This window comes from Gorilla gorilla, chromosome 8 (genome assembly GCF_029281585.2).
Source record: "Gorilla gorilla gorilla isolate KB3781 chromosome 8, NHGRI_mGorGor1-v2.1_pri, whole genome shotgun sequence".
NCBI classification, from domain to species: Eukaryota; Metazoa; Chordata; class Mammalia; order Primates; family Hominidae; genus Gorilla; species Gorilla gorilla.
Genome location: NC_073232.2, coordinates 101,647,432 through 101,672,374, shown reverse-complemented (window position 1 = coordinate 101,672,374; position 24,943 = coordinate 101,647,432). Strand labels below are relative to the sequence as shown.

At 41.4% G+C, this 24,943-nt stretch overlaps 1 protein-coding gene and 1 long non-coding RNA gene across 7 annotated transcripts in view; one reads left to right on the top strand and one right to left on the bottom strand.

Moving 5' to 3' along the window:
* The window catches only part of LOC109028559 (uncharacterized), a 70,927-nt gene that overhangs the window by 2,044 nt on the left and 43,940 nt on the right, over positions 1–24,943 (top strand). The gene's annotated exons all lie outside the window — the stretch shown is intronic.
* On the bottom strand, positions 1,484–14,740 carry IFIT3 (interferon induced protein with tetratricopeptide repeats 3). Of its 2 annotated transcripts, none has more exons than XM_004049761.5 (2): positions 14,363–14,740; positions 1,484–3,791 (listed from the first exon to the last, which is right to left on the bottom strand). In XM_004049761.5, exons 1-2 carry the CDS (start codon positions 14,365–14,367, stop codon positions 2,324–2,326), a joined length of 1,473 nt encoding a protein of 490 aa, XP_004049809.2. In that variant the 5' UTR covers positions 14,368–14,740; the 3' UTR covers positions 1,484–2,323. The 2 variants fall into 2 exon arrangements, with proteins under 2 accessions (XP_004049809.2, XP_004049811.2); XM_004049763.5 differs by lacking the exon at positions 14,363–14,740 and adding an exon at positions 9,825–10,261.

The following is a 24,943-nucleotide window of genomic DNA, read 5'->3' as shown; positions in this document are numbered from 1 at the left end:
TCTCTTGTTTAAGGAGCAGGAGGATGGGGGAGGTTATTTCTGCTCTCAGCAAAAGTCTTAGAACCAGGGTCTCCTCGTTTGTAAGGAAGCAAGTAGGTCCCTGGACCTGGGCTGGGATATGATTTGTGATCAGCCAGGCAAGAGTTAAGAGTGGAAGTCTGTGCTCTCTGCCCATCTTATAATATCTTAAGGGTGATCATCTGTGGTATTCTTGAGTGGTATGTCCCATTCCATCTAGCATTTCATTAGAATTATTGTATAAAGGATGACAGTCAGAGGACACTTGACATGGGAATGCTGGACCTATTGGATGTTTATTCATTAGCTGCAGTTACCCCCCATTAGCCTTTTTTAATAAAAAGTAAAAATTTAGTTGACATGTAAAAATTGTATATATTTATGGTGTATAGCATGTTTTAATATATGTATACATTGTGGAACGGCTAAATCAAATTATTTAACATATGCATTACCTCAGCTACTTACCTTTCTTTTTGTAGTGAAAACACAAAATCTACTCTCTCAGCAATTTTCACGTATGCAACATATCATTATTAACTATAGTCACCATGATGTACTATGTTAGCCTCTTAATATGGTATAATGCCTTGGCAAAACCCAAAATCCCTAGCAGGTCTGGATCTTTGAGTTTGGAAATGGTCCAAGGTGCATATACTATGTCTGTGAATACCAGAGGGCAACTGTTTATGGGTTCCTGGTGTAGGGTCTATATTCTAAATTCAGAGAGATGAACTCCTTTAGGGCCACAGTCTTTCTGCCACTTATGAACCTACAAGCAAGTTTCCAGGTGTTAAATCAGCTAGGGAATCATTTCAGAATTTATTTCAAATATTACATTAATTCCTAGGGGATAAGGAATTTAAAAGGAAAGTGTTCAAATGATCATCTTATACATTTATATACTTTTACCTTTCGGTTTACACCCTTGTGACTAGATATTACATTCATGAGTGAATTAAAAATGAACTGCAGAAGTTAATCTTAAGAGTCCATGGAGACTATTCCCCATGTGTTTAAGAGAGCTTTGCTGTCCAGGTCTGACTTTAACCTGAACAAAATGGAGCTCACCATGTCAGATGCTGGCAGTTTGAAAGGGACTGCTGTAGACCTGGATGGATCTCTGCCCTTTTGACCAGCCTCACACTGGTGTCCCTCACACTCTGTCAGGGAGGCATTTGCCCAGATATTCCTGGGCTTACAGCAACCCTGTCAACAGCAGCAGCTGCTAACTGGGCATGAGGCTTAGTTGGGGTTCCTAGGCTGGAAAGACAGTCATAGTTCCTATAATGTAAGGATAGGCTGCCTTCAGGGGGAGGGTGTTCATTCTAAGCGAGGGGTTCAAATGAACATGTCGAGAATAGTATGGTATGGCTTAGCAATTACCCACTGTTCCTAGTAGGAGAAATTTTGGGAATTAATATTACTGTTATAGTCCCATACACAAACCACACAATTACCTCTATTCTAACAGAGTTGAAATGTTTGGATTTATTGTAGCATTACTATCAGGAATACACATTGATTATGGTATTGCTATCAAGAATACATATAAATACATGGCTGAAGCCATAAGTGAGATAAGAGATATTCCAAGATTAGTCAAAAGTTAATCTTTGAGTTCCAGAAGTCTGGATGAAAATGAGATGAGACTGCAAATTTTGTTGTTAGGCAGTCACCATTTATGACCCTTGGCAGGAAGGGCAGGAATGATGGTTATATTGTGAACTGAATGAAAACTGAGAACTAATCAGCATCATGTGGGCCTGAAGCATTTATTGCTACCAGTGATTAGTTGTAAGACCTTCGGACTATGTAACTGTAATGAACTATAATGAACATGAGAAAACAACTTTTTTTTTTTTTTTTTTTTTTTGAGATGGAGTCTTGCTCTGTTGCCCAGGCTGGAGTGCAGTGGTGCAATCTTGGCTCACTGCAACCTCTTCCTTCCAGGTTCACGCCATTCTCCTGCTGCAGCCTCCCAAGTAGCTGAGACTACAGGTGCCCGCCACCACGCCTGGCTAATTTTTTGTATTTTTAGTAGAGACGGGATTTCACTGTGTTAGCCAGGATGGTCTCAAACTCCAGACCTCGTGCTCCGCCCACCTTGGCCTCCCAAAGTGCTGGGATTACAGGCATGAGCCACTGCGCCCGGCCAAAAAACAACTCTTTAAAAATGTACCTTAGAGCAACATGCAAAGCTTCCCTGCTCAGCAATCCCAGGTTGGGGCCCCCTGTCTTCCTATCCTCCTACCCGTCACAACCATCACTGCAGGCTTCTGATGCTCTGTTTTCCTCCTCTGTCTCAGTTCAGTTGCTCTGAGTTAGAGAGGAGCTCTCTGGGACTGGAGCTGACGGCGCCCTGGCCCATTTCCTCACTACCATCCTCAAGCTCAGATGCTGACAGGAAAATACTGCCTATGCCTGAAGGGGCATCCCTTAGCAGGCGGCCCAGTTCCTTCTCATAACATTTGGCTGCTTGCAGCAGATCTCCATTCTGCTTATGAATTAATCCTTGAAGATACCAATAATTCGGTGCATTTTGTGGAAGCAGATTTTCAGATATATTCTGTGGTTGGTCTTTGATCTCTTCCTTGTCAGTTGATTTTTTGCTTATGGACAAACCCTCTAAACCATGTTGCACAGCAGTGTCTTCAGACTTCCCATTATATTTCTGCAGGTTGCAGTAGCGCTGATGGGATTGTTGCTTTTCAGCATCAGGGACTTCCTTATTGAATGGTGTCTGATAACATTCCGTCTCCAGGAACTCAGCGAGATCGGAGTATGCATTCAGAGGATTCAGTCCCTTCTCAAGAGCTTTATTCGAATAGTCCATAGCATATTGCTTTAGTTCTTCAATCATCTCTTTATTTCCACTAGCTTCAGATTCTCCCGTATTCTGCATTTGTCTTACTTTTGCCTTGTAGCAGCACCCAATCTGGTGATAGAGGTAGCCATTGTTTGGTGTGGATTCCAACACCCGTTGAAACAGTTCAATAGCTTTGTCTAGGTCACCTTTTCTTCTGTAAAATTTGGCTGCACTGCGGAGGACATCTGTTTGGCAAGGAGCCTTTTCCAAGGCTTCTTCAACAAACTGCTCTCCTTCAGCTTCTTTATTCATCTTCTGCAGTTTCAGGCCCAAGAGAACCTTGATGTATTGGTTATCAGGACTCAGCTCAATGGCCTGCTTCAAAACATCAGTAGAGAACTGTTTCTCCGGGTTATTATCCAGATGGTACATCGCAATTGCCAGTCCAGAGGAGAATTCTGGGTTGTTGGGCTTTTCTTCCAGAGCCTTCTCAAAACACACCTTCGCCCTTTCATTTCTTCCACACTTCAGTTGTGTCCACCCTTCCTCACAGTCAAGTTCAGAATACTCAATACTGTATGGATTTGAAAATTTCTTGCAGGTTTGTTTCACCTTATCTACATAAATCTGAGCATCTGAGAGTCTGCCCAAGTGATAGTAGACCCAGGCATAGTTTCCCCAAGTGACTAGACTTCTGATTTCTGCTTGGTCAGCATGTTCTTGCTGGATTAACTCTTCAGCTTGCCGTAAGCATTCCAGGGCTGCCTCGTTGTTACCATCTAGGTGTTTTATGTAGGCCAACAAGTTGTACATTGTAGCTTTGAACTCAGTGTTTAAAAATTCAATCTGGTTACACACTCTATCTTCTAGATCCCTTGAGACACTTTCTTCCTTGAATAACTTCCAGGTGAAATGGCATTTCAGCTGTGGAAGGATTTTCTCCAGGGAATTCTTGGTGACCTCACTGTGGAGAAAATAAACATGGTCACTGTGATGTACACTGCCAAGCACTGCACCCTGTGATCATTAATTTTATATGTCAATTGAACTGGGCCACAGGATGCCCAGATATTTGGTCCAACATTATTTCTAGGTGTGTATGTGAGGTTGTTTCTGGAAGACATGAACATGTGAATTGGTGGACTGAGTAGAGCAGATTGCTCTCCCCAGTATGGGTGGGCGTTATCCGTTCTGTTGAGGGCCTTAATAGAACAAAAAGGCAGAGGAAGGGAGAATTCTCCCTCTGCCTGACTGCTTGAGCTAGGACATTGGTCTTTTTCTGCCCTTAGACTAGACTTGGACTAGAACTTTCACCATTGGCTTACCTGGTTCTCAGGCTTTTAGACTTGGACTGGGACTACACCATCAACTTTCCTTGGTCTCCAGCTTGCAGACAACAGATTATGGGACTTACCAGTCTCCATAATCAGGTAAGCCAATTCCTCATAATAAATCTCTTTATATATAGATGTTCCTTGACTTATGATGGGGTTATATCCTGATAAACCCATCATAAATTGAAAACATTGTAAATAAAAAGATGCATTTAATACATCTAACCTACCGTAGCTTAGCCTAGCTTAAATGTGCTCAGAACCCTTACATTAGCCTACAGTGGGGCAAAGTCACCTAACACAAAGCCTATTTTATACTAAAGTGTTGAGTATCTCATGTAACTTATTGAATACTGTATTGTAAGTGAAAAACAAGAATGGAATTATCACTTTTGTACCATCACAAGGTTGGAAAAATTGTAAGTTGCTTCCTACATTCACTTTTCTTTAGCTACAGTCTGTGCAGACACCCACAAAGTACATCCCTTACACCGTGTAAGCAGATATGCAGGAGGTGAGGTAAGATGGGTAAGAGGAGGCAGCTTCAGTGACAGGAAATGAGATCTCTCTCACGCTGCTCAATTACCAAGTCAGGCCAGGAATGGTGACTCATGCCTGTAGTCCTAGCACTTTGGGAGGCCAAGGCGGGTGGATCACTTGAGCCCATGATTCAAGACCAGCCTGGGCAACATGGCGAAAGCCTGCCTCTACTAAAAATACAAAAATTAGCTAGGGATGGTAGTACATGCCTGTAGTCCTCGCCATTTGGGAGGCTGAGACAGGAGGATCACTTGAGCCCAGGAAGCAAAAGTTGTAGTGAACTGAGATCACACCATTACACTCCAGCCAGGGTGATGGAGTGGGACCCTGCCTCAAAAAAAATAAAAGTAAGAATAAAAATTAAAAAATACCAAGTCAGTTCTCATTCCTTGTACATTCTGGGTAAGGTTTGTTTAGCTATCCAATGACTCTTTATTGGGCTACCTCTTTTTGTCACTTTATTAGATATTATGGATACTAAGAAAAATAGAGATTATCCCAACTTTCTCTGCCCCCCAGGTGCTTTCAGTTTTGTTAGGAGACATGTAAAGAAATAAAAGCCCAGATATGTCTGCCAACATGTTATGTGATTTAGGTATTTTTCCCTTCATCTTTTCCACCACTTACAAACAGACCACGGAGGCTCAGCTTGAGTCTGATTGAAGTAGTCTCCCCACCACACAGGCCAGATTCCCAGACAGAATGAATTTGTTGCAACAAACAAACAAAATGGACACATTTTTGTTTTGTAGTTGGAAGATACTAAAGGAGATCACTTGCCTTATTTAGCTGGATAAATTACAAGAGTTCTCTAAGTGTGTTCCCATTATCTACATTTGCCTGGGGCTTGGGCTGTATGTCCCTCACTCTGAGTTTGTGCTTCTTCCTTCTTACCAGTAGAGTCACGGCACCATAAGATTGGAAAGAACCTCCAGAAATCATTAAACCAAGTTTCCTTATTTTTGGATTTCACAGACAAGCACAATTTCAGAAAAAATTTATGAACCAAATAGGGCTGCTAATGTATCTGAAAAGATACCAACCATCTATTCTGACCAATATTTTATTTTAAAAGATAGAAAAGAAAGAATTTTCCTTGCCACTGAAAAAGTAATCTCAGAATAAACAAAATTCTTTAAATTGAATGCATTTTGTTCTACAAGGAGCCATTGACTTTATTTGCAATTTACCATGGACCAGCACTGGCCCTCACACCGCTACTGCAAGTGTACTGATCTATTATACTTCCTGTCTGTCTCTCCAGTAATGCTGATCTAAACCATTTTTGGCCCAATATGATTGCACATGAAATGCTTTATAGTGAGAGATGCAGAATCAACTCAAGGGCAATGGGAGTGAGGAGGGAAGTTGCCATCTACATCCGGCTAGCCTCTTTATGTGTGTGCTTTGATTTGGGGACAGTCCTTTTCCTTTTCTTGGTCCCTGTCTGGGGTTCCAGTGTCAATATCTTCCCTGTCTATTTTAGGGTCCTTCCTTCCTTCCTTCTTTCCCTCCCTCCCTCTCTTCCTCCCTCCCTATTTTCCGTCTTTCCCCCCTTCCTTCCTTCCTTCCCTCCCTCCTTCCCTTCCTCCCTCCCTATTTTCCTTCTTTCCTCCCTTCCTTCCTTTTTTTGCAGAGACAGGGTCTCACTATATTGCCCAGAGTGGTCTCAAACTCCTGGTCTCAAGCAATCCTTCTGCCTCGACATACCAAAGTGTTGGGATTACAGGTGTGAGCCACCACACCTGGCCCTAGGGGTTTTCAATTTGGCTTTACCTGGGGATTCTAACTACCCTGTATGAAGGACTACAAGTCAAAAGTCAAGTTAGCAATTATTTAAAAAATGAATACCAAAAGTAAGTTATAACGATGATAATTGAACAACTCTGCTTATATCTGTTATGCCACTAAATCATAATAAAGTCATGGAAACATGAGTTAACTTTGCTGATGGGTGAATTAGGAAGGTTAAAAGGAGAAAGGGTGAGTCTCAGATCAATAGAATGTATCTGCAGATTTGCAGGTACATATGGGTGCCTGAAAAAAATAGCTGAACACTCTAGTAATTAATAGAGAGTATCCAGTGGACCTGCAGGATGACAGGTGACGTTGGATGTATTGTTGGATGTATTTGCCTCAACGAAACCAGAAACCACCTTGTAAGTCTGATGACACTATATCTCTCTCTCTCTCTCTTTTTTTTTTTTTGGAGGGCAGAGGGCTTTGACATATCAATGAACCAGGGATCTTACCAAACTAAATTTTAAGCACTTATAGCTCAAGATTCTCCCTCTGAGATGAAACATACTTCCACCCTGTCATGTATCAGCTTCAGAAGATATCAATTGCTCAAGAAAGTGTTGGACAAGCAGAAAAGCACACTGAACATTTCTGGACTTGTGAAAGAGCTCTGAATATGGATCTCTCAGGGATATTCCATCCCCACCAATGCTTTACCAATGCCAGAGCTGGCCAGCCTGAGAGATTTAATGATAACATGGAACAATTTATTCAGGAAGATAGTCAACTACTCATGTGGCTTTATGATTATAAAACCCACTGAAAATTGGGTCCCTTGATTCTCTTGATTTTTCCTAAGCCTTACTCCCTAAAGTCTCCAATTTGATGAGGTATTTGATACTTGATCTCTCCTTGAAGTAAAATTTGGAGCAAAATATATTGGACTGGAAGGCCTGAGACCTCGATAAGAAGAAACATGAACCCCAGAGCCAGAGGTCAGGAGGTTTTCATTATAATACTATTGCCCTCTTAAAACAAATACTCCAATTGCCAAGGTTTCCTCACTTAATAATTTATCTCATATGCGTTTTTGAAAGTTACTCTGAATACTTCTTATATGTATAAATAAGTTAGTTAACAGTAATTAATGCAGATATTTAAAGAAATACAAGCAGGCAGGTGGGATGATGACTACAGTCACTTGATAAAGAACAGCTAGGTGGCCGGGCGCGGTGGCTCACACCTGTAATCCCAGCATCTTGGGAGGCTGAGGTGGGTGGATCATGAGGTCAAGAGTTCGAGACCAGCCTGGCCAACATGATGAAACCCCGTCTGTACTAAAAATACAAAAATTATCTGGGCGTGGTGGCAGGCTCCTGTAATCCCAGCTACTCGGGAAGCCGAGGCAGGAGAATTGCTTGAAACCGGAAGGCGGAAGTTGCAGTGAGCCAAGATCGGGCCACTACACTCCAGCCTGGGCGAAAGAGCAAAACTCCGTCTCAAAAAAAAAAAAAAAAAGAAAAAAAAAAAGAATAAAAAGAAAAAGAAGAAAAAAAAGAATAGCTAGGTTCAGGTGAAATGTGGGGAGTAGAATGCCAGTCCTACCTGGATCTGCATCTAGTAGAAGACCTTAGGGAGATAGGATTCCCTCCGGTCCAGAAAGAGATTTCCCATGACCTCGGATTGCAGACACAAGATTTCGCTTACTAAAGCAGTTAAAGCTAGTGCTGCTAGTCCTTAGGAAATCCCCAGAATCAACATAGTTACAGTCTCTCACCTAACCCAGATCATGACCACCTGTCTTGCCCACAGACTCCAGGGTAGATACCACATCTCCTTCCCAGTCAAAGCTATTACTAGAGTAGAATCTTGAAATTTTCAGAAAGTGGCCTTCTTGAAGTGGTGAGAGTGGGGATTTCCCCACTCTTGTCTGCACATGTGCAGCTTGTCCCCAACATGTGCTGGTTATGCTCCAACTGACTACGTGAAGGAACTGGCAGACCTGTGCTCAGTTGGTTGGTCAGAACAGGCCCAATCCAAGGAGTCCATCACTTCAGAAGGCAAGTGAAGGAACTCTCCAGAGCTGGACTTCTCAACCTTTAATGTACATATGGACGCAAACATCTGGAGAGCTTTTTAAAATGCAGATCTGGATTCAGATAAGCTGGGATGTTACCTTTCTTACAACCTCCTGGGGGATCTCAGCTTCAGACCACACTGTGAGCAGCAAGGCTCTGGGAAGACTTCCCTTTTTGGCAGTGATTTCCAATCACCAGTTTCTCATACTTAAATTACCCCTTAAACAGTCAAACTTCGCTTTATTTTTATTTTATTTTTGTTTTTTTGTAGGTCTCACTTTGTTGCCAATTCTGGTCTGGAGCCCCTGGGCTCAAGCAATCCTCCTGCCTCAGCCTCCCAAAGTGCTGGGATTACAGGCTTAGCCACTGTGCCCAGAAACAAGCTTTGCTTTATTTCAACATTCTTCCCACCCCTCCCCGCTCCTGCCTCTTGGGGTTTCCTCCTTCACATTTACACACATACAATGCAGGAAGCCTTGTATGCATTTAAGGAAGAGAGGATTTGGAGATGGACATTTCTTCTGTAAGCCATTCAGTGTGCCTATGAAGTACTTGTGGTCCTCTTTAAATATATGTTTGCTTCTGGACCTTATTTCTGTTTTACTCAATCAGGATTTCAGAATGCAGGACCTAGAAATTTGCATTCTATTAGAAGATTCAGGTTGATATGATTCAGGCCACTCGCAGAACACGGTTTGAGAGACTGCAAGCAACACCTTCTCCCTGTTCATTGATCACGTGGGAGGCTTAGCAGGTCACTAGACCTGCTAGAGGACAACTCAAGTAGACATATTCCTCCAGTTATGAAAAAGTGCATTTCAAGGTAAAAGTGACCTTAACATAAATTGGAATTTTGCAGTGCTGAATTAATTATTGACACATTTGCTGAGAAGCAAGCGTGGTTTAAAAATAACCACAGTCACAACAAAACCACAAACCTCTGACTTAGGCTTTCTAAATATAAGAAACAAAAGATGAACCAGGACCTCCAGTAACTTCCCTCCAGGCCCCAGCTTTCACTGGCCCGATTTTACCTGAAAGGATCTGAGCATTGGCTCTCTAGGATCTCTCAATATGCCCCGTCCCTTCCCAGCTCCCAGCTCCCATTTCCCTGTGTCCTTTGGCTGCCTAACTCTATACATCACAAAAAGCTACAGAAATAAAAATGCATGAATTGGTAAGGCAGATTTATGCTTGAATTAGATAAATGCATATTTCATCTCTAAGCAAACACTGAAATAGCATAAGTCAGGAAGTTGTACATAAGAAATTCTGTTTCCTATCAGAGAAGCAGGGACTATTTACCTCATGATGGCTGTTTCCCTGCAGTTCTGAAAAGCTGGGGTCCCGGTTGATTTTGTTTTTAGCTTACTGATTCCAAGCAAATGCTGAAGAGGTTTCCACTCAGGGTGCTGTTAGGTCTGTGCTTTTATGAAAGGGGAAAGGAAAGTGAAACTGATGGAACCCTATCAAGATCCCTCTTGAGGGGAAACTGAAACAGAATTTGTGAGGACTGAGCTCACTCACGCCAGGAACATGTTCCAGACAGATTTGGAAAACTGTGGTTTGAAAGTTGTAAAAAGGCACTGTAAGAAGAAAATAAAATTTTAGAAGCTTCCAAATGTGTTATGTCAAGAGGCAAAGTTAAGCCCTGAAAACTGACTCACGTAACATGAGTGTTTTTTTTTCTCAGGTGCATGACTGTTGCTCTTTGACCTGTGTGGTGAGGGGTTACCTGTTAACCAGACTCCCTAGTCTCACTGCAATTTCTGCCTCTCGGGTTCAAGTGATTCTCCTGCCTCAGCCTCCTGAGTAGCTGGGATTACAGGCATGCACCACCATGCCTGGATAATTTTTGTATTTTTAGTAGAGGCGGGGTTTCACCATGTTGGTCAGGCTGGTCTCGAACTCCTGACCTCATGATCTGCCCGCCTTGGCCTCCCAAAGTGCTGGGATTATAGCCATGCACCACTGTGCCCGGCCTCAGACAACCTAGTCTTTATTAAAACATAGACCTCATGTTATGGAAATAGAGACCCTTTTGATTGTTACTTTTTTTTTTTTTTTTTTTTGAGACAGGATCTCACTCTGTCATCCAGGCTGGAGTGCAGTAGCACGATCTCAGCTTACTGCAACCTCTGCCTCCCAGGCTCAAGCGATCCTCCCATCTCAGCCTCTCCAGTCGATGAGACTATAGGCACATGCCACCACGCCTGGCTGATTTTTGTGTTTTTAGTAGAGACGGGGTCTCACTATGTTGCCCAGGCTGGTCTCCAACTCCTGAGCTCAAGCATCTGCCCTCCTGGGCCTCCCAAAGTGTTGGGCTTATGGGTGTGAGCCACTGCGGCCAGCCATGTTACCTCTTTACAAAAGAATATTAAGCAATTCCCTTGGACTGTAATCAATGGTAGCCAATCAAATTGTATATCTGTATGTTAGCCTCTGTATGGAAAATGTTGGCCAGGCACGGTGGCTCACGCCTGTAATCTCAGCACTTTGAGAGGCCAAGGTGGGTGCATCACTTAAGGTCAGGAGTTCAAGACCAACCTGACCAACATGGCAAAACCCCATTGCTACTAAAATACAAAAAAATTAACCAGGCATAGTGGCGTGCTCCTATAGTCCCAGCTACTTGGGAGGCTGGGTGGGAGAATCCCTTGAGCCCAGGAGTCTGAGGCTGCAATGAGCCATGATCGGGCCACTGCACTCCAGCCTGGGTGACAGAGTGAGACTCTGTCTCAAAAACAACAACAACAGCAACAACAAAAACAAGAGAAGCTGTCATTCTGTTGAACACCTCTGTCTTTGCCTATGTAAACAGTCCTCATTTTTCTCTACACTGGAAGTACTGTTCACCATTCTTGGGTGCAGCTCTACTCCTGGGACTGCTGCCCTCAACTTTTTGCTTGAATAAACTCTTTTAACTGGATCCTGAGCCTTCTGATTATTGTATATTGTCAGTACTGACTATGCGGTCCTACTCCCAGAGATTCTGGTGCAGTGAATCTGATGTGAGCTTAGAAACCTGTGTTTTCACAAGTGCCTTGGAAATTGGGTGCAGGAGTTCCTGTACCACATTTTGAGAAGTGCTGTCATAGAGGTATTTTAAAAAGCCGTTTTCCCCTTTATTTGTGGAGCTAATGTGGTGAATTAAGCAGCATTATCAGGCAATCTTGAGTGAAGGGAAGAAAACCACAGGACACCTGGATTTCAGTGACCTCTTTGCTTAGTTCTGGAATATTTCTTGAGTCATATCACTGAGCCTCATTCCCTTATCCTTAAAATGCCCTGGGATGAATTTCCTTTTCCCTTCATCCAAATGATAGAAAATTATGCCCTGGGGAGAACCACTTTCACCCTTCTCCAAGATCTGGGTTCAGTTCTTGTGGCTTTGGCCACTCTAAGGCGTGGGTAACCAACCATCAAAGGCTGGCCCTTACTCTCCAGATAGGAAGCCCATCCCTGGCCCCCTCTCTAAAGTGAGCATAGTTGAAAGCATTAAGATCTTTCACCTTTTGGCCGTTAGGCATAGAGTCAGATGATCAGCAGTAGAGTTTGGTGCCTCCATTAATGACTCTGCTCTGACACCTGCTCTCTATCTGAGGTCTTGGGCAAGTAATTTGCCCTTCTAAGCCCCATTTTGGTCATCTAGAAAATGAGGCTAATAATAGAAATAATAGCTCTTACTTCCTAGGGCTGTTGGAAGGGTGATATGAGGTCATGCGTAAAACGGGTTTAACACAGTGCCCACTTGTCAGGCCTCTGAGCCCAAGCTAAGCCATCATATCCTGTGACCTGCACGTACACATCCAGATGGCCAGTTCCCGCCTTAACTGATGACATTCCACCACAAAAGAAGTGAAAATGGCCTGTTCCTGCCTTAACTGATGACATTATCTTGTGAAATTCCTTCTCCTGGCTCATCCTGGCTCAAAAGCTCCCCTACTGAGCACCTTGTGACCCCCACACCTGCCCACCAGAGAACAACCCCCCTTTGACAGTAATTTTCCTTTACCTACCCAAATCTTATAAAATGGCCCCACCCCTATCTCCCTTCCCTGACTTTCTTTTCGGACTCAGCCCACCTGCACCCAGGTGAAATAAACAGCCTTGTTGCTCACACAAAGCCTGTTTGGTGGTCTCTTCACACAGACTTGCATGAAACCACTAACTACAGATCACAGAGAAATGTTACCACCATGATTGCTGGTACTAATATATTTGTGTTATAATTTTAAGTGAATTTGTGAGTGTGTAAAGGGAGCAAGGGTTCCTCAGTGGATGGGGCAGAGGAGGATGCCCATCAGCTGGCACGTGCCAGTGAGTTCTCCAGGTGATTTTCCCATTTGGAAATTTTTAGCACAACTGGGGAGGAGCAGCCCAATCTCTTCCTGTTCCTATAGCCTCTGGAAATAGGAGCACCTTGATGTGAACCTGAGTCCAGCATAGTTCAGAGAGCCCCCCTCAGACCTCCTCAGGTCAGTGGCTATAGACACACCTAAAGACAGGACCCTGTAAAACCTTTCCTGCAAGCTGGCTACTAAGATGCCTTGCTCTCTGGTCAATCCCACTCACACAGACACAATTAACATCACTCTTGACCAGGAACTTATTCTATATAAAAGGGTTAGCCTGAGGTATTTGGCAGTGAATTCCTCTTACCCATCTCATCCCCAAACATGACATTGCAGAGCATCTTCAAGTCCCTGGGGCAGAGTAAGGTAGGGAATCCAGTTTTCCTTTTCTGCCCCCCTGAATGGTCGATGGGGTCTTCCCTCCCTGGCAATCACCTCCTCACTCCTTTCCTAGAGATGCTTGGTGGGAAAGGCATCCTTTTCTCTTAGTTCTCCCTAACATGCTATCCCCTGAAGAACTCCAGGAGGTCAATATATAAATTTAAAAATCAAGTTTACTGAGATTATGCTTTATATACAATAAGATGCACCCATTTTCAGTGTATAGTCTGATGAGTTTTGGTAAATGTTTATGCTTATGTAGCCACCATCACTACCTCCCTATAGACTATTCCTATGATTCTAAAAAGATTCTTTTGGGAGCCTTCCTACTCAATCCCCACCATCTCCAGGCAACCACTGATCTGCTTCCCACCATTAGAGATTAGACTAGTTTTAGATAATAGATTAGGTCATTACACTTTTGAGGAGAAATTCTTTTTTGCTGCTGACCAGCATTCACTACATCAATAAAAATAAATGCTAAGCTTTGGGTTTGTTTTTATATAAGAAATGACAAAAATGCCCATTTGTAAGAATTGTTTCTTCCACTTCCCACCTTAAAGTAATGCAACGTTTCAGGTCAAAATTGCCCTCTTCATGAGTGGGTTTGCAGTACTGATTGTATCTTTCACAATATCTGTTGAAAATAAATTCTTCCTTTTAAAATTACAAGAAAAAAAGCCTGTGACTTAATCTTTTCAAACAAAATGACAATAACAGAAAAGCCCAAAAGAGTAATTCCCTTAGGTCTACCCTTGAATCAGCCAAGTTTGTGGCTGAGTGAAATACACTGCTCCTGCCAAGCCTTCCTCTCATTGCAGGAAATAGCTGCACACAGGGAGGAAACATGAGCTGATGCATTCCCCACCCTGCCTCCCCCCATGTAGTTCCATAGGGAACCATTCCAGAAACTTAAGAAGCCTGTGTGAACACCAAAAAAAGCCACAGGGAAAAACCCCTCAAACATCTTATAAATGCTCAGACTGATAAAGACATATTGAATCTATAAACATCAGGACAATTCAGGAACGTGCCTGCACAGTAAGAAACTCAACTTACAATTTGCACTCAAAAACAAGCATGATTATGCATTCTTATTTCACTGACCTCATGACTGCCCTCTGTGTCTCTGCTGTTCCGAAAAGCTGGTGACCAGGCTGATTTGTTCTTCAGAAGTCTTCCAGTCTGCCTCAAGTAAATACTGAAGGAACTATATAAAGGGTGGGAGAGTAGGGCACGCATCAGCTGATGTTTTCTCCGTTTTTGAGTAATTGCTTTTAGGGGAAGGAAGAGGAAACTGGAAAGTGAAACTAATGTAAAATCGTCGGGAGGAGGAAAATGAAACCTAACGGCTTGAGACCTGCAATGGCTGAGCCAGAGTACATTATTCAAAACTGTGACTAAAATTTGTTTGAGAGAATGTGGAAGCATTCCTAATGTAAACCAAAAAATTAAATTTTAAGGCCATACTCACCAACCATGTGACTGGACCCCTGCTTTTGGCCAAGGGCATTCCAAAGTTAACCTGAAAACTGATGTGAAGGGGAAGCTGGATATGCCTCATTACATCCTTTTTCCTTTTGGAATTACTAATGGAACACACTCTTTTTTTTTTTTTTTTTTTTTTTTGAGACAGAGTCTTACTCTGTTGCCCAGGCTGGAATGCAGTGGCATGATCGCGGCTCACTGCCACTTCTGACTCCTGGGTTCAAGTGATTCTCTTGCCTCAGCCTCCCGAGTAGCGGGGATTACAGGCACCCACCACCATGCCCGGCTAATATTTGTATTTTTAGTAGAGACGAGGTTTCACCATGTTGGTCAGGCTGGTCTTGAACTCCTGATCGCAGGTGATCCAACCACCTTGGCCTCCCAAAGTACTGGGATTACAGGCATGAGCCACTGCACCCAGCCAGAACATGCTCTTTTTAAGTGTATTAAGAAACATTTACAACCTATTCTCTCTGAAGCCTGCTACTTGGAGGCTTCATCTGCATAATAAAACCTTGGTCTCCACAACCCAGACATTCCTTTCTATTGATTGTCTATTGAATTTCTATTGAATGTCTCCAAACATTCCTTTCTATTGATAATAACTCTTTCAACAAATTGTCAATCAGAAAATCTTTGAATCTGCCTATGACTTGGAAGCTGCCCCGCTTCCCTGTTTCCAATTGTCCCACCTTTCTGGACCTAGCCAATGTACACCTTACATGTATTGATTGATGCCTTATGTCTCCCTAAAATGTATAAAACCAAGTTGTGGCCTGGCACTTGTTCTCAGGATCTCCTGAGGGCTGTGTCACAGGCCATAGGTCATTCATATTTGGCTTAGAATAAATCTCTTTAAATGTTTTACAGAGTTTGACTTTTTTTGTCAACATTAGGTATCTGATCATCAGTCTAGGGTGGGGCCCAGGAAACATCATTTTTTAAGCCAATTCTTATTTTAAAAAATTTTTTGTGGACACATAGTAGATATATATATTTATGGGGTACATGAAATATTTGATGCGAGCATACAATGAATAATAATCACATCAGGGTAAATGACTTCAGGCATTTATTCTTTGTATTACAAACAATCCAATTATACTCTTTTAGTTATTTTGAAATGTGCAATAAATTATTGTTGACTATAGTCATCCTCTTGTTCTAACAAACACTAGATCTTATTAATTCTATCTAAGTATATTTTTGTACCCATTAACCATCCCCACTTCCCCCGCTACTACTCTTCCCAGCCTCTAGTAATCATCATTCTAATCTCTATCTCCATAAGTTCAATTGTCTTAATATTTTTAGCTTCCACAAACAAGTGAGAATATGTAAAATTTGTCTTTCTGTGCCTGGCTTAATTCACTTATAATGACCTCCACTTCTATCCATGTTGTTGCAAATGACAGGATCTCATTCTTTTTATGGCTAAAGAGCACTCCATTGTGTAAATGTACCACATTTTCTTTATCCATTCTTCTGCTGATGGACACTTAGGTTGCTTCCAAATCTTGGCTATTGTGAATAGTGCTGCAATAAACATGGGAGTGCACATATCTCTTTGATGTACTGATTTCCTTTCTTTTTGATATATTCCTGGCAGTGGGATTACTGGATCATATGGTAGTTCTATTTTTAGTTTTTTGAGGAACCTCCAAACTGTTATCCATAGTAGTTATAATAGTTTACATTCCCACCAACAGTGTACAACCTTTTTTCCACATCCTTGCCAGCATTTGTTATTGCCTGTCTTTTGGATAAAAGCAATTTTAACTAGGGTAAGATCATATCTCATTGTAGGTTTTTTTTTTTAACTTATATTTTATGTTCAGGTATACACGTACAGGTTTGTTATTTAGGTAAATTGCATGTCATGAGGCTTTAGTGTACAGATTATTTAGTCACCCCACTCATAAGCATAGTACATGATAGGTAGTTTTTCAGTCCTCTCTCTTCACCCATTCTTTACCCTCAAGTAGGCCCCAGTGTCTGTTGTTCCCCTCTTTGTGTCCATAATGTTCAGTTCCCACTTATAAGTGAGAACATGCAGTATTTGGTTTTCTCTTCCTGCATTAGTTTACTTAGGATAATGGCCTCCAGTTCCATTCACATTACTGCAAAGGACATGATATTCTTTTTTTTTGTGGCTGCACAGTAGTCCATGGTGTATATGTACCACATTTTCCTTATCCTGTCTTCTGTTGATGGGCATTTAGGTTGAGTCCATGTCTTTGCTATTGTGAATAGTGCTATGATGAACATACTTGAACAAGTGTCTTTATGGCAGAATGATTTATATTCCTTTGGGTATGTACCCAATAATAGGATTGCTGGGTTGAATGGTACTTCTATTTTAAGTTCTTTGAGAAATTACCACATTGCTTTCCATAGTGACTGAACTAATTTACATTCTCACCAGCAGTTTATAAGTGTTCCCTTTTCTCTTTAACCTCACCAGCATCTGTTATTTTTGTTGACTTTTTAATAATAGTCATTCTGACTGGTATGACATGATATCTCATTGTGGTTTTGATTTGCATTTTTCTAATGATTAGTGATATTGAGTATTTTTTCATATTCTTTTTTTTAGGGTATCTGAAGGAAGAAATTTATTTTCTTTTTTTATTATTATACTTTAATTTCTTGGGTACATGTGCACAATGTGCAGGTTTGTTACATAGGTATACATGTGCCATGTTGGTTCGTATGTTTATTGCGGCACTATTTGCAATAGCAAAGACTTGGAACCAACACAATAGACTGGGTAAAGAAAATGTGGCACATATACACCATGGAATACAATGCATTCATAAAAAAGGATGAGTTGTGTCCTTTGCAGGGACATGGATGAAGCTGGAAACCATCATTTTCAGCAAAATATCACAAAGGACAGAAAACCAAACACCACATATTTTTTCATATTCTTATTGGCCGCATGCATGTCTTTTTTAAAAAAGTGTCTGTTCACATCCTTTGCCCACTTTTTAATGGAGCTGTTTGCTTTTTTGCTTGTTAATTTGCTTAAGTTTCTTATAGATTCTCAATATTAGACCTTTGGTTATGCATAGTTTGCAGATATTTTCTCCCATCTGTCAGTTGCTTGTTTACTCTGTTGATAGTTTCTTTTGCTATCAGAAGCTCTTTAGTTTAATTAGGTCCCATTTGTCAATTTTTGGTTTTGTCGTAGTTGCTTTTGGTGCCTTCATCATGAAATCATTGCTGGTTTCTATGTTGAGAATTGTATTTCCTAGGTTATCTTCCAGGGTTTTAATATTTTTAGGTTTTACATTTCATCCATCTTGAGTTGATTTCCATATATGATGTAAGGAAGGGGTCCAATTTCAGTCTTCTGTATATGGCTAGCCAGTTATCCCAGCACCCTTTATTGAACAGGGAATCATTTCCCCATTGCTTGTTTTTGTCAGCTTTGTTGAAGATCAGATGGTTGTAGGTGTGTGCCCTTATGTTTGGGCTCTCTATTCTGTTCCATTGGTCTATGTGTCTGTTTTTGTACCAGTACCATGCATTTTGGTTACTGTAGCCTTGTAGTATAGTTCAAAGTCAGGTAACATGGGCTCTCTATTCTGTTCCATTGGTCTATGTGTCTGTTTTTGTACCAGTACCATGCTATTTTGGTTACTGTAGCCTTATAGTATAGTTCAAAGTCAGGTAACATGATGCCTCCAGCTTTGTTCTTTTTGCTTAGGATTGCTTTGGGTATTTGAGCACTTTTTGTTCTATAGGAATTTTAAAATAGGTTTTTCTAATTATATGAAGACTGTCATTGGTAGCTTGTTAGGAATAGCATTGAATTTGTAAATTGCTTTGGGTAGTATGGCCATTTTAGCAATATTGGTTCTTCCTATCCATGAGCATTTCCATTTGTTTGTGTCATCTCTGATTTCTTTGAACAATGTTTTGTAATTCTCATTGTAGAGATCTTTCACCTCCTGCGTTAGCTGTATTTCTAGGTATTTTATTCTTTTTGTGGCTATTGTGAATGGGATTGCCCTCCTGATTTGGCTCTCGGCTTGGATTTTGTTAGTGTATAGGAATGCTACTCATTTTTGTATGTTGATTTTGTATCCTGGAACTTTGCTGAAGCTGTTTATTAGACCTACGAGCTTTTGGGTAGAGATGTGGGGGTTTTCTAGGTATGCAATCAAATTGTCTGCAAAGATAGATAGTTTGACTTCCTCTTTTCCTATCTAGGTGCCTTTTATTTCATTCTCTTGCCTGCTTGCTCATGCCAGCAGTACTCTGTTGAATAGGAGTGCTAAGAATGGGCATCCCTGTATTTTTCCAGTTCTCAAGGGGAAATCTTTCAGCTTTTGCCCATTCAGTATGATGTTGACCTTGGGTTTATCATAGATGGCTTTTATTATCTTGAGGTATGTTCCTTCAATATCTAGTTTGTTGAGGATTTTTAACATTAATGGATATTGAATTTTATCAAAAGCCTTTTCTGTATCTATTGAGATGATCACGTGGTTTCAGTTTTAAGTTCTGCTTATGTGGTGAATCACATTTATTGATTTGTGTATGTTGAACCAACAGAAACAAGAATTTTATAAAGGAATGGGAAATGAGAATTTGGCTGTGGAACATAAATTGGAAGCTCTAGCAGGCATGGCTTGCCTGGCTACAAGAGGCCAGGGTAGGTGGGGTTGCCTACCTTGCCTGAATGTTTCCCAGGACAACAGGAGGCTGTGCTCTCTGGCTGAATTCAGACAGAAGTGGAACCACTGGGATGGAAGCTCTAGCAAGTGTTGCCTGCCTGGCAACCAGTGGCAGGGGTAGGTGTAGTCACCTGTCTTGCCCTCCAGGTGCTTCCTGGGAGAACAGGAGGCTATGGTCACTGGCTGAGTTCAGACAGAGAAATAAGACCAGTAGGCTGGAAGCTGGCACCAAGCCCCATCCAGAAAGGGTTTGAGATGGGGCAATCTTACTGCTCCTATGCTGCTAGGCACTGGGACTGCAGCCTTTATTGGGCTATGGCACCAGTGCTGGTCTTCTTGGGGCCCAAGGCTTGCAGAAGTCTCCTTGGACTAGAGAGTTGCCCTCCAAAATGTCTGGGGGGCTCTCTGCCTCAGTCTAGAAGCACGGTGGTGGGGTCGGGGGTGGGCAGGGGTTTCAGGGGGCATTCTCCCATTTCCAGTCTTGCACAGGTCCCTGTCGAGAGTGTGAATCCCCTAGGGGGTTCTCACTCACTCACCCTTTCCAGTGTTGGAGAAATTCTCCTGGATCCACGCTGAGCCGAGACAGGCTGGTATCTAGCTTCACCCCTTTCTGCTCTCTGTAATCCCCTTACATCTTGAAGGATCCCGAATCCCTGACATGATTTCTCAGATGATTCGCCTGCAGGGTCAATGCTCACTAGCCCTTTTGTTTCCTTTCCGTGATAGCCTGGCACATGAGTTGCTTCTAGTTCACCATCTTAACCCCGAGCTCGAAACTGCATTTTTTAAAATTTTACTTTAAGTTCTAGGATACATGTGCACAACACTCAGGTTTGTTACATATGTATACCTGTGCCATGTTGGTGTGCTGCACCCATTAACTTGTCATTTACATTAGGTATATCTCCTAATGCTAACCCTCCTCCCTCCCCCTACCCCATGACAGGCCCCAGTGTGTGATGTTCCCCATCCTGTGTCCAGTAGTTCTTATTGCTCAATTCCGACTTATGAGTGAGAACATGCGGTGTTTGGTTTTCTGTCCTTGCGATAGTTTGCTCAGAATGATGGTTTCCAGCTTCATCCATGTTCCTACAAAGGACATGAACTCATCCTTTTTTATGGCTGCATAGTATTCCATGGTGTATATGTGCCACATTTTCTTAATCCAGTCTGTCATTGATGGACATTTGGGTTGGTTCCAAGTCTTTGCTATTGTGAATAGTGCTGCAATAAACATACGTGTGCATGTGTCTTTATAGCAGCATGATTTATAATCCTTTGGGTATATACCCAGTAATGGGATGGCTGGGTCAAATGGTATTTCTAGTTCTAGATCCTTGAGGAATCGCCACACTGTCTTCCACAATGGTTGAACTAGTTTACAGTCCTACTAACAGTGTAAAAGTGTTCCTATTTCTCCACATCCTCTCCAGCACCTGTTGTTTCCTGACTTTTTAATGATGGCCATTCTAACTGGTGTGAGATGGCATCTCATTGTGGTTTTGATTTGCATTTCTCTGATGGCCAGTGATGTTGAGCATTTTTTCATGTGTCTGTTGGCTGCATAAATGTCTTCTTTTGAGAAGTGTCCATTCATAGCATTTGCCCACTTTTTGATGGGGTTGTTTGATTTTTTTCTTGTAAATTTGTTTAAGTTTTTTGTAGATTCTGGATATTAGTCCTTCGTCAGATGGGTAGATTGTAAAAATTTTCTCCCACTCTGTAGGTTGCCTGTTCACTCTGATGGTAGTTTCTTTTGCTGTGCAGAAGCTCTTTAGTTTAATTAGATCCCATTTGTCAATTTTGGCTTTTGTTGCCATTGCTTTTGGTGTTTTAGTCATGAAGTCCTTGCCCATGCCTATGTCCTGAATGGTATTGCCTAGGTTTTCTTCTAGGGTTTTTATGGTTTTAGGTCTAACATTTAAATCTTTAATCCATCTTGAATTAATTTTTGTATAAGGTGTAAGGAAGGGATCCAGTTTCAGCTTTCTACATATGGCTAGCCAGTTTTCCCAGCACCATTTATTAAATAGGGAATCCTTTCCCCATTGCTTGTTTTTGTCAGGTTTGTTAAAGATCAGATGGTTGTAGATGTGTGGTATTATTTCTGAGGGCTCTGTTCTGTTCCATTGGTGTATATCTCTGTTTTGGTACCAGTACCATGCTGTTTTGGTTACTGTAGCCTTGTAGTATAGTTTGAAGTCAGGTAGTGTGATGGCTCCAGCTTTGTTCTTTTGGCTTAGGATTGTCTTGGCAATGCAGGCTCTTTTTTGGTTCCATATGAACTTTAAAGTAGTTTTTTCCAATTCTGTGAAGAAAGTCATTGGTAGTTTGATGGGGATGGCATGAATCTATAAATTACCTTGGGCAGTATGGCCATTTTCACGATATTGATTCTTCCTATCCATGAGCATGGAATGTTCTTCCATTTGTTTGTGTCCTCTTTTATTTCATTGAGCAGTGGTTTGTAGTTTTGCTTGAATAGGTCCTTCACATCCCTTGTAAGTTGGATTCCTCGGTATTTTATTCTCTTTGTAGCAGTTGTGAATGGGAGTTCACTCATGATTTGGCTCTCTGTTTGCCTGTTATTGGTGTATAGGAATGCTTGTGATTTTTGCACATTGATTTTGGATCCTGAGACTTTGCTGAAGTTGCTTATCAGCTTAAGGAGCTTTTGGGCTGAGACTGTGGGGTTTTCCAAATATACAATCATGTCATCTGCACACAGGGACAATTTGACTTCCTCTTTTCCTAATTGAATACCCTTTATTTCTTTCTCCTGCCTGATTGCCCTGGCCAGAACTTCCAACACTGTTTTGAATAGGAGTGGTGAGAGAGGGCATCCCTGTCTTGTGCCAGTTTTCAAAGGGAATACTTCCAGTTTTTGCCCATTCAGTATGATATTGGCTGTGGGTTTGTCATAAATAGCTCTTATTATTTTGAGATATGTCCCATCAATACCTAGTTTATTGAGAGTTTTTAGCATGAAGGGCTACTGAATTTTGTCAAAGGCCTTTTCTGCATCTATTGAGATAATCATGTGGTTTTTGTCTTTGGTTCTGTTTTTATGCTGGATTACATTTATTAATTTGCATATGTTGAACCAGCCTTGCATCCCAGTGATGAAGCTAACTTGATCATGGTGGATAAGCTTTTTGATGTGCTTCTGGATTCAGTTTGCCAGTATTTTATTGAGGATATTTGCATTGCATCGATGTTCAACAGGGGTATTGGCCTGAAATTCTCTTTTTTTGTTGTGTCTCTGCCAGGCTTTGGTATCAGGATGATGCTGGCCTCATCAAATGAGTTAGGGAGGATTCCCTCTTTTTCTATTGATTGGAATCGTTTCAGAAGGAATGGTACCAGCTCGTCTTTGTACCTCTGGTAGAATTCAGCTGTGAATCCATCTGGTCCTGGATTTTTTTGGTTGGTAGGCTATTAATTATGGCCTCAATTTGAGACCCTGTTATTGGTCTATTCAGGAATTCAACTTTTTCCTGGTTTAGTCTTGGGAGGGTGTATGTGTCCATGAATTTATCCATTTCTTCTAGATTTTCTAGTTTATTTGCGTAGAGGTGTTTATAGTATTCTCTGATGGTAGTTTGTATTTCTGTGTGATTGGTGGTGATATCCCCTTTATCATTTTTAATTGCATCTATTTGATTCTTCTCTCTTTTCTTCTTTATTAGTCTTGCTAGTGGTCTATCAATAATGTTGATCCTTTCAAAAAATCAGCTCCTGGATTCATTGATTTTTTGAAGGGTGTTTTGTCTCTATCTCCTTCAGTTCTGCTCTGATCTTAGTTATTTCTTTCCTTCTGCTAACTTTTGAATGTGTTTGCTCTTGCTTCTCTAGTTCTTTTAATTGTGATATTAGGTGTCAATTTTAGATCTTTCCTGCTTTCTCTTGTGGGCATTTAGTGCTATAAATTTCCCTCTATACACTGCTTTAAATATGTCCCAGAGATTCTGGTGTGTTGTATCTTTGTTCTCATTGGTTTCAAAGAACATCTTTATTTCTGCCTCATTTTGTTATGTACCCAGTAGTCATTCAGGAGCACGTTGTTCAGTTTCCATGTAGTTGAGCAGTTTTGAGTGAGTTTCTTAATCCTGAGTTCTAGTTTGATTGCACTGTGGTCTGAGAGACAGTTTGTTATAATTTCTGTTCTTTTACATTTGCTGAGGAGTGCTTTACTTCCAACTATGTGGTCAGTTTTGGAATAAGTGCAATGTGGTGCTGAGAAGAATGTATATTCTGTTGATTTGGGGTGGAGAGTTCTGTAGATGTCTATTAGGTCTGCTTGGTGCAGAGCTGAGTTCAACTCCTGGATATCCTTGTTAACTTTCTGTCTCGTTGATCTGTCTAATGTTGACAGTGGGGTGTTAAAGTCTCCCGTTATTATTGTTTGGGAGTTTACATCTTTTTGTAGGTCTCCAAGGACTTGCTTTATGAATCTGGGTGCTCCTGTGTTGGGTGCATATATATTTAGGATAGTTAGCTCTTCTTGTTGAATTGATCCCTTTACCGTTATGTAATGGCCTTCTTTGTCTCTTTTGATCTTTGTTGGTTAAAGTCTGTTTTATCAGAGACTAGGATTGCAACCCTGCTTTATTTATTTTCCATTTGCTTGGTAGATCTTCCTCTATTCCTTTATTTTTAGCCTATGTGTGTCTCTGCACATGAGATGGCTCTCCTGAATACAGCACACTGATGGTTCTTGACTCTTTAGCCAATTTGCCAGTCTGTGTCTTAATTGGGGCATTTAGCTCATTTACATTTAAGGTTAATATTGTTATGTGTGAATTTGATCCTGTCATTATGATGTTAGCTGGTTATTTTGCTCGTTAGTTGATGCAGTTTCTTCCTAGTCTCGATGGTCTTTACATTTTGGCATGATTTTGCAGTGGCTGGTACTGGTTGTTCCTTTCCATGTTTAGTGCTTCCTTCAGGAGCTCTTGTAAGGCAGGCCTGGTGGTGACAAAATCTCTCAGCCTTTGCTTGTCTGTAAAGGATTTTATTTCTCCTTCACTTATGAAGCTTAGTTTGGCTGGATATGAAATTCTGGGTTGAAAATTCTTTTCTTTAAGAATGTTGAATATTGGCCCCCACTCTCTTCTGGCTTGTAGAGTTTCTGCCGAGACATCTGCTGTTAGTCTGATGGGCTTCCCTTTGTGGGTAACCTGACCCTTCTCTCTGGCTGCCCTTAACATTTTTTCCTTCATTTCAACTTCGGTGAATCTGATAATTATGTGTCTTGGAATTGCTCTTCTTGAGGAATATCTTTGTGGCATTCTCCGTATTTCCTGAATTTGAATGTTAGCCTGCCTTGCTAGGTTGGGGAAGTTCTCCTGCATAATATCCTGCAGAGTGTTTTCCAACTTGGTTCCATTCTCCGTGTCACTTTCAGGCACACCAGTCAGATGTATATTTGGTCTTTTCACATAGTCCCATATTTCTTGGAGGCTTTGTTCATTTCTTTTTACTCTTTTTTCTCTAAACTTCTCTTCTCACTTCA